Genomic DNA, 10038 nt, shown 5'->3' on the forward strand with positions numbered 1-10038 from the left:
ATATACATCAACGGAACTTGTAATCAGTTTCTTTTAAGTTCTTTAAAGTGGACAAAAACATTTAAAGAATCAATGTCTTTATTCATAGCCATTCTTACACAATTTTATGTATCACAATTACTTAATACTTTTCATGCCCAATAATGGCATCAGCATTAAACTGACTTGCCACTATTTACATTTACCACTCTCAATCTCAAAGAAAACAATATTCCCTCGTTTTCATACAGCAAAAAATGTAACAGTTCTGCTGAAAAAGAAATTCAGGTGTGTCCTTAAAAAAAAAAAATGTAATACGCTTGTTCCAAAGTGACACTATTTCCATCTAGAGAATTTTTTCATCTCATCTGCTGGAATTAAGACATCCCCGGTTTTTTCACTTAAAAATTCTGCACCCAAGGGTCAAGAAACTCTGTCCGTGTATGTTAATAAATATGGCGACCACCAGGCACATAGTGTCTATGACAGCCACCAGGTGGCAGTGGCAGTCTATGTGAAGAAATAAGCCAGTTCTTCCTCCTCTTTACTGGCCAACAGAGCACTGTCATCCTCCTTCTTCTTCAACCTGGGGGGTTCTGACCTCTCCACTAACTTCCTGCCCAGCTGGAAACAAAACAGGGTGTGATTTATTATCATCTGGTATTCTGGTATGTATTACATTTGACTGAAAAACCTTTTTAATTTCAAATCTAAACTGTAAATTTGCCACTTGTTCCAGCGTTTTCAGCCAACTGGAGGTGAAAAAGGATATATTTTAGAAGTATTAGGACTTCAAGTAAATCTGGTATTTAAGGGAAAAACTTTATTTTATTTCTAATTTTATTTCTATTCACTGCTACAGCACCTCCCCAATCGTTTTCCAGTAGAGCGTTTTTTTTTTTTTTTCACAGCCCGAACCCCCTTGGCTAGGGACCTCTACAAGTTCTTACCTTTTTCTTTGGCTCTGCCTTGGCTCTTTCCAAAGCACGCCGCACTCTCTCCTCCTGGTGTAGCCTCTGCTGCTCCATCTTTTCTTCTCTTTGTTTCAAACGCCTTTCTTTTTCTTTGGACTAGAATGAAAAAGTAAATTATATTAAAACCTTTTGTTCCATGATGCATTCAGATTATGGGCATCTAACCATGACTATCAACAACTACTTTACATGCAAAATGCACCATCATCATGTTTGTAATATATTTTTACTGCTGCATAGGGTTAATGCTTTGGCTTCCATTTGTCTGTGATGTCTGCTAGCAACAATATGCAAAGGGTTGTGTGTAAATTTGAAATTTTCACAAACTGTAGAGAGACTTTTATTTGAGCTGCTTGCTGTACGTGTTCATCTCTACGCTGTACCCACCTTTTCTGCAGCTTCCACCTTGTCTTGTGGCATCATTTCTATTTGTTCAAACAGTTCCTCAAGTCTGTTCTCTATGTTGGTCAGCATTTGTAATGTACTAGAGAGAGAAAGAGAGAGAAAATTGTTGTTTATTGAAATGTTTTAAGATCAAAATTCATAGGAAAATATGTGAAACAGAAAAGTCTTTTATGGGTAATGTAGTACATAAATGAACATTTAAAAGTGTTTACAAACTTATTTTGTTGTCACAACTATCATTGTTAAAGGTAGACATGCAGCCCTCTGAAATGTAAATAAGTGACTTCATTTCATTATGATCAATATGCATTTTATTTCTTTAAAAAATTAATAAGTTAAACTTCATAATTGTTTCACAGATTTCTTCTCATGCTTTGATCATGCAATGAAAAATAAATGAACACAATGATATCAAAATTTTCCATGCATTTCTGGAAATCTTTAAAAACCTCCACAGCATGTAAGTGCACTGTTATATGTTTTTTCCCCACTATGTTGCGTACAGCATATTGTAAATATAAGCTGCTTTTAATCTGATAGCTACTGGCCATTTGCACACTAAAATAATCTTCTCGTCAACAAAATATATAATGGAACACAAGGAAAAAACAGGAAAAAAATGTCAAAATATCTTTCAATAAAATGTAAAATATAACTTGTACAAAATAAATTAAATTCAAGAAATAGGAAATCCAGGCAAAGGCACAAACTGCAATTAGTGATAAACTTCTCGTTGAATTAATACCTTTCAAACCTGTTGTTGTGAGTGGATCTGAGGCATAATAATAGTGGTCATAAAAAGGAATACTTTTCATTAAAAAAAATAAATGAGCTACTGTACTTCTACAAATAAGTAAAAGTCACACCTCTAGGTTTTTAATTTTAGAATATAAAAAAGCATAATGATATCATAGTCTATAATCTACTGTCAAGTGCGCAGTCCTAGATCTAAGACTATACTTACTAGCCGTGACTAGAGACATGACAGAATTGATATGTATATTAGTACTCATAATACAATGACAAATACCATATAAGCATATTCCAATATAACTTGCGCAGGAATTGAAAAAAAAAACTAATTACCAATGTACTTGTATGTTCAATATGCGAAATGGAGACTCAAAATGATTCCCTCTATTTTATTTTTTTTCCTCTTTTCTAAAAAGTTTGGTTTATTGTAATAATCTTTCAAGAGATTACTATGGAGGTATAGCTATCTATGAAGGTCCACATTTTGAAAAAAAAAGACTACTGTGTTGTGATACACAGCTCAGTAGGCTAATACTTTTAGCAATCTTATCTAAGACAGACTAATGACTTTAGTCATTAATAATTAGCAATCCAGGCCCCAGGGCACCTGTCCCTACCTGATATTAGCCTCATTGTCTCCTATGCAGGCTCTGTACACGTGTTCTACCTTCTGGTTCAGCTCTGCCAACATTCTCTCCTGGTCCTCTTGGTTGAAATCACCAAAATTAAACATCCTGTGATATAGAAATAAAGACCTTTAGGACAATTTCAAAATAAGGGATTATTTGATTTAAAAATAAAATCTCTTACAAAAGCAATGCTATATTTTACCTTAAAAAACTAATAAAATAATAATATTAATTTTAGAAAATAAGTAAACAAGAAAAATAAAATGATAAGGAGTTTTGATTTGTTTATCATTATCATACTTCTCTAAATACTTCACATCTTATATAAATAAAAATAAAATGATAAGGAGTTTTGATTTGTTTATCATTATCATACTTCTCTAAATACTTCACATCTTATATAAAATAATTCAAATTTTCGTTTAACATATCTGTCTACAAACCAAAGTTAAACACTTCTCTTTTCCATAAATGACTGTCACTTTTAACTTCCATCTCACCTGGCTTTCATCTCTAAGTCTTTTGCTTTGGTTTCTTCTTTTCCTATTGCAGTGTTTAGTTTATCTATCTGTTCTTTTAATACTGCTGTTTCCTTTTCCCTATAACAAAATGCAGAGTAATAAAATAACAGTTTAATGTGATGAAGCAGATTAGCATAAATGGATGACAAATTTGATGAAAGGCCACCCATTACACCATACAAAACATGATTAACAAAACAATGATACCATCAAAAATGATATTTTATTCTTTTTTGTTTGTTTTCTTTGTTTTCTTTCTCTTTTTTCAAGTTTTCATAAAAATATTCACATTAGTGGCAAACTTTGATCTTTAACAAAATAAACAGAAAATTAAATTATATTCACTTTACTCACATTTTTCTCTTCGTAGACTTAATATTTTGTTTCATCTCCTCTAGAGCCTCCTCCGTCTCCTGGGAGTTTTGGATGAGGGACAAATTTTGTTCCTCCAGTTCAGCAAAAATATCCAAAAGTTGCTGAGAATCAGAAAAGTAAAGCTCTGGTTCCTGCAAAAAAAAGACATTCTTGATTAAATAGTTTTGAAATAAAATAAAATTTAAGGTAGAAAATAAATATTCAGCTTTTAAATAAACCACTTTATACTGATTGTTTCAATTTTACTATTTCGAATATTTTATTTTTCTAATTTTCAATTCTAAAAAATTACCTAAAAAGAAAAAATAAATAAATCTGCCATTTTTTTCATCTCTGCACGTTTTGCAGTCTCAAATTCACATCATGTTAAATTCTAAAATAATTTCCTGCACATAATAAATAAATTAATAATTAATAAAGAGGAAATCCAAAGTTTCGTGAACTGTAGCCTGACCTCATCCGTTTCCTCCTCTTCCTCCACGGCCTGGGTAGCAGCAGCCACACTCTTGGAGTCCTGTGTGGCCTGACTGGGAGTTCTGGATGCGAGAAAAACAAAGTGATATGTAATGTTCTTTTCCTTGACTTTAGTCACAACATATCACATGGGAATGTAAAGAAAGTGTTGCTATCGTTTGTTGAATTTCATATGAGAAAAATGATATAAGTAGATGAGACTCTCATCCCTTAGAGGCTAGCTTTCTAAAAATCAAATAAAATATTTTCATAAAAAAGGATTAAAGGGATCATATTTCACTATAATAAATCATCTTAATTTTTTTTAAAACTTGAATTATAATTGTAGTTTAAAAAAAATCACAGTGCCTTGCACGTAGCAACTGAGTCATCTTTAAAACTACCCCATGTTCTTCTTACCTCCGTAACTCCTTGGTTTTTCCAAATTTGGAGAGTTTTCTCGCGTCTTTGGCACCTGTTCCACGACTGCTCTCACTGGGTGTGCCTTAAGTTGAATAGTGAACAAATCATTCTAAGATTTTTTCAAATCTATTTTGAAAGTAGTCCTTATATTATTTCCCTGTATGCTTTAACACCATTGTTTATATATTTTAGATAAAATGTACAACACAATAAAAATGGAATACACTACTAACAGTAATTATAAAGAATACATCATCATTAAAGAAATAAATAAACAAGCACTAGCATGTTTTAAGATATATCTATTTCCATCACTAATTGCCATTTTCTTTAATGTTACTGAATTTCTGTAAAAAAAAAATCTGAAATTTTAAAGAACAAAAGTGTAGTTAATTTCAGGAATCATATTGCATGTCCTTACTGACAAGTTTCCTATTTTGTTCATTCTTTTCTTTTTCCTTCTTTTTCTGTTCTCTCCTTTCATCTTGAACTTTCTTTCTTTCATCCAGCCAAACCTGGAAATAAATAAGCTTAAAACTGATATGTGTAATGAAAGAACAAATCTGCACACACAAACACACACTACAAAAATACATTATGTTAATTAGAGCATTATATTCTGATAATATATTGTTATATCTGTACACTTGGTGTGTGATAAGTGGTAAGACAAGTACACTTAGAGTGTTATTCCCAATAAACCATCATGATCCACTCCAACTCCCTGAATGCAATCAGATTAACACATTAACAGACCTCCTCTTGTTTCCAATGAACTGATACAATCTTTTTTTTTTTTTTATATTATACCCAATGCCTGGAGGAGGTGTGTTAATCTGTTAATTTGATTACATTCAGCAACAGTCCTAGTGGAGTTGGATTGGTCTACAGATAAAAATAACTAAGAATGAGCTCTAAAATATCACTGGGAAATTTCTACATTACTATGCACATGCAGATAAAGGGATGGAAAAGGTGAGTTTCTAAGCAAACGAAGCACATGACTTGTCAAATATAAACCATTCCATGTTAAAACAGTGAATATAACTCAATATAACTCACATTTGGGGTAAGAGACTCCAAGAACCCCTTATACAGCTGGTATTCCTTCAGCAGCTCCTCATACTTGGAGATCTCACTCCTGATTCCCATCATCTGAGCAGTGATCCTCTTGATCTCCTGTACCTTCTCGATCTTTGCCTTGGTCTCTGCCTCAGCTCTGGAAGGGAGACAGGGAAGCCAAGTTTACAATAGCAGGACTGGTGAGAATACCCCGAGATTCATAGATTACTGGACACTCATCTCTATTATCAGGGTGTGTATGTTGCTTTCAGTTATCTCTGACATTTGAGTGGGTGAAGCTTGTCAAACACAGATATAAGAGTACTTGGCTGTTCTACATCCTTCTAATAGTGTTAAGAAAAATTTTAATTGTTTTTTTTTCAAATCGAGTGGCATATTACCAAATAGTTTGGGTGAAATTCATGTTTTTTCATATTAACTTGTGGCCTTGTTTGATTTTGAAACTCCAACTTCAAGTTTGTATCAGGTGTAAATCATGCTGACATAGAGATATCAAAGGTATTCTTTCAAACATAGACAAAACGTCAGATGACAAATTTGCAGAAATAGTTCAACCTAAGAAATGTCACCAAATTTTCTAAAAAAAAAAATAAGAAGAGTCAAAACAAATCTGCTGAAGAGACTTACGCTCTGATGGCATCAACAGAATTCTTGTCATTTTCCTTGAGGAACTCGTCAAACATGGCAGCATCTTCCTCCAGATACTGCTCCGCCATCTCCAGCTTACGCTCCTCAGCGTGTGCAATCTCCTCCAGTTTTCTCATCTCGTCTCTCTTCACACCCAGGGAGTACTGAGGAAAGAGAGGTTAAAATATTATTATTACAATATTCTTGAGTATTCTCATCTTTCAAATGAAACAGGTATAGAGGATATCATATAACTCTTCTTTTTTCATCTTTTCACAATTTGTCAAGACTTCTTGAATATTTTCCCATCCCATTTGAAAACAATCTAATACTGAATATAGCCTTTCTTACTATATCAAAAATTGTATGTGTAAAACTCTTTCTACGCATAAAATACTCTGGTATCTTTTTATGACATATCTCATGAAATCGTATATAATCTGTTGGTATTCAATTTAAAACAATTCAATATTATGATGGGAATGCCTCAACTTTGTAACTACATTATTCTAATCACAAATAAATTAGGATTAGTGCTGATGTGAATGTGATCTGGGGGGAAATTATATTCTTTTCTTTACCTGCACCAAAAACATTTCTCTCTTTTTGGAAATGTAATCTGCCAGAGATTCTTTCTCCACATGTCGATCTAAAAATGAATAAAATCAAAAATAAAATAACACAAAATGTCAGTCATTTTTTAAATTTTATTTTAAATAAACAACCAAAGTTTACAAGTGCCTCTTTTTAAACAGTAATTCAGGATGTCATAAATCTAAACCATTTAATATAAAAAAAAAAGGATTAGCTGCTGGAGAGTCTATGGTGGATTTCTGATTCAGTAATAAGCCACAGGTACACAATACACTACAATGAACAACAGAAAAGATACTGAATATATTCCAACAATATAACCTTAATTTTTATGCTATGTTCTATAAGTAAAAGATTCTTAGAAATAAAAGCCAGGGTTTTTCTTCACATTTCATGCTTTCTTCAATTTCTTATCCATTTTCTTTTGTCATTCATTCTGCTGACTATAAACCAAAACCTACCTTTTGTGACTGCAAGGACAAACTGCGGGTCTTCCTTAACAGCTAGTGCCTTGTCTGAGTCCTCCTCTTTCTCCTCATCTGAGTCTGCTGGTCGTATCATCTGAGCAGTGCGGAAGTTAACCCTGGATGCATAGGTCGTTTTCTCATGGACCTTCTTGTTTCTGTTCTTAATTCTCTCCTTCAGGACAGAGAGAAAAAGTGTGATTTTTTACTTTGCAGCACTGTGCTATAGCATTCTTGAAGAGAATTACTCACTAAATATTCTCATTGTAATAATGCTTCAGCATTTCCTTACTAAATAATTCATATAATCCATGCCAAAAATAATCCTAAACTCAAACTGTCTTCAGCCATTTTAATTTTTTTCTCTCATAAGTACATTAATTTTAAGAATTATCCATAATATATTTCTACATGTAAAAATTGAATTGTTTATAAATACAGGGTACTGTACTCTACTCCTGATTAGCTATTTATTATTTTACCTGTTTCTTTCGTTGTCGCTCCTTGTCACGTAGCATGAAGATGTCATTATCTTGAGGCATTGTAAAAGGGTTCTTTGGAGCAATGTCATCTAAAGATTTAATTAAAAAATATATCTGAATCAATGGCAACAGTTGTTTATCCATTTTGATTCCATGTTAAAGTGTGGTCCTTATCAAATTTCTAGATCACAGTACATGAATTTAGTAAGTTACAATACTAAACTTTAACATACTGTAGGAGTGAGCGAGGAGTTACACATATATACAGTGTATGTACAGTATTAGTATGTTCTTCATAATATACAATCAGACTTTAAGTATACAATATTGAACTTGACATTACAGTATGTCTTACCTGTTGCAAAAGTATGTTGACTGGAAACTGTCTTGGCTGAAGTAGGGAGAGCAACTTGACCTGAACCTTGAAAAAATATTCAAAAACACCTTATTATCTACCAATCATCAATAAAGAACACAAAAATAGCCAGCTCACTAACGACAACATCATGATAGTCACAGTCCTTCTTTTCGAAATGAGACTTAGTAAACTTGAATTTTTTTTTTTTTTTTTTTTTTTTGTTCTAGCACGTCTTTGTTGCAACACATATTCTATAATTCACCTCCAGTTGGTTAACATCCCAGTCCCAAGAAGTTCACGACTACATGTACTTATATATCATGCACACCTACTACTAGTAATACAGCCGTTTTCCATACTTACCAGATCTTCTTCCTGACACCTGAGATCCGCCGGGTGATCCCTCCCTGGAGTCTCCCATCTTGTTGCTTTACCTAAAAATGACATAAGTTTATCATTATCTTCTATAACTTAAATTTTCTGCATAAAAGTTACTGTAAATAAGTCTAATATCAACTGTGCATTAGCCAAACCAAATCATATATTTATTGCTTTCAATGCTGTACTGTGTGCAGTACAATTCATTCAGTAGGCGAAAAATATAACGTAATTTTACAACATTCAGAGTCGTAATTGTCACAAATTTTAAAAATATATACGTGCCGAAATCATTTTAAGAAAAATAATTACTCTTTATCGAATCTATAGATACCTACCGATTAAAAAGGAAGAAAAAACTACAGATATCCAATATTTCAGTGATTCCTTTCTCCAATATGGCGACGATAACAGTTTGAAAACGAGACTCGTTGCTATGTGAGACTGCACGACTTACCACAAAACATATTGAGTCAAAGGTCACTGGTCAAAGGTATCCTAAAGTATCAGTTCTTTTTTAATACATTAAAATTTTACAAATAGACAAACAAATATATTAAATAATGTTTATATTTGTAAATAATACTAAGTGCGTCTTAAAAACGATAGTTAATAAAAGAATGAATTTGTGTTGTATGATATCTCAAAGTGCGGAATGAGAATCGACCTATATAATTTCGCGGACACTTTCGAGTTAGACACAACACTGATAAACAAGATGGGCACTTACAAACTCTTAGTGCATTCGGCAAGACAAGTTGTTCTTGTTGCTTCAAAAGGAGAACGAGTCCTAAAAGGAGAAGACATGAAGCATATAGCTGTGCTTGAAGAAGATGGAGCCAACGGAGTTAGCATTATAGTGGGGCGGTAAATTAATGAAAACTTGATAATCTGAATTATTTTCTTAATTGTGTTAGGTAGATCACAATCCGCTAGGGGCGCTACAGTCGTAACTGTCCACGGGCAGTGAAGTGTTAAACTGAAGTCGGCCTGCTGACAGTTCGCCTATGGAACCCCTTTTTTAAATCTCTCTTTTAGCGCTGCGTAAAAAAACTAATACAAGCCATTAACTAAATAAGTTGTAAATCAAAGAGTAAAATCCGGTCACATGATTTTCCCATGTTGCAGTCTTTGACAAGTTTCGGTTCTGCTTGTTTTAAGTTTTGCCTCTACAAAATGCTAAAAAATTTCAGGTAAGTGCTGGTATCATCTTTTTGAAATTTATATCCAGCAAAGTTTATGAAATTTGCTATATTATGTAGAAAAATCATGAAATTTGAAGGTTGCGAAGTATAGTTAATTTAATCCGCAATATTACATGATGTGAAAATTACCACAGGGAAATAGCTCTGCCCTGATTAGTCACAGGCTATGTGAGCCAGACAATAGGCTGAGCACACAAAGACACACAGGGTGCTCTGCTGCGCCTGAGTGATCACTGCTGGTCAGTGGGCACAGGTTTTGAGCTGAGAAGTGTGGACACTTTTGGTGGATTTTTGCAGTTAAAAAACTTCAATATCTTTGTTGCTTGTAGGAATAT

The 10038-nt window shown here is 33.1% G+C and overlaps 2 protein-coding genes across 2 annotated transcripts in view; one reads left to right on the top strand and one right to left on the bottom strand.

The window, feature by feature from the left end:
* Nucleotides 1–384: 384 nt before the first annotated feature.
* LOC106180308 (cilia- and flagella-associated protein 100) lies at nt 385–8961 on the bottom strand. The gene is made up of 17 exons (XM_013564267.2): nt 8837–8961; nt 8484–8554; nt 8118–8183; nt 7763–7851; nt 7278–7455; nt 6804–6871; nt 6223–6386; nt 5575–5731; nt 4934–5027; nt 4510–4594; nt 4091–4172; nt 3616–3767; nt 3241–3339; nt 2729–2845; nt 1341–1437; nt 930–1049; nt 385–603 (listed from the first exon to the last, which is right to left on the bottom strand). Exons 2-17 carry the CDS (start codon nt 8539–8541, stop codon nt 490–492), a joined length of 1740 nt encoding a protein of 579 aa, XP_013419721.2. The 5' UTR covers nt 8542–8554; nt 8837–8961; the 3' UTR covers nt 385–489.
* Nucleotides 8962–9170: 209 nt separating this feature from the next.
* Nucleotides 9171–10038, top strand: part of LOC106152793 (putative imidazolonepropionase) — a 6151-nt gene continuing 5283 nt past the window's right edge. Inside the window, exon 1 of the mRNA XM_013526527.2 lies at nt 9171–9365. Coding sequence (XP_013381981.1) covers nt 9217–9365 — 149 coding nt within the window. The 5' untranslated portion in view covers nt 9171–9216. The remainder of the gene's footprint in view (nt 9366–10038) is intronic.

This window comes from Lingula anatina, chromosome 6 (genome assembly GCF_051362555.1).
Source record: "Lingula anatina isolate TDL-2025a chromosome 6, LinAna3.0, whole genome shotgun sequence".
NCBI classification, from domain to species: domain Eukaryota; kingdom Metazoa; phylum Brachiopoda; class Lingulata; order Lingulida; family Lingulidae; genus Lingula; species Lingula anatina.

Coding starts and splice junctions, on each gene's coding strand:
- LOC106180308 (XM_013564267.2), bottom strand. CDS start 8,541: ATGGGAGACTCCAGGGAGGGATCACCCGGCGGATCTCAGGTGTCAGGA. Junction 8,184..8,483: donor GGTGTCAGGAAGAAGATCTG/GTAAGTATGGAA, acceptor TATTTTTTCAAG/GTTCAGGTCAAGTTGCTCTC. Junction 4,595..4,933: donor ACAAAATAGGAAACTTGTCA/GTAAGGACATGC, acceptor ATTCAACTTAAG/GCACACCCAGTGAGAGCAGT.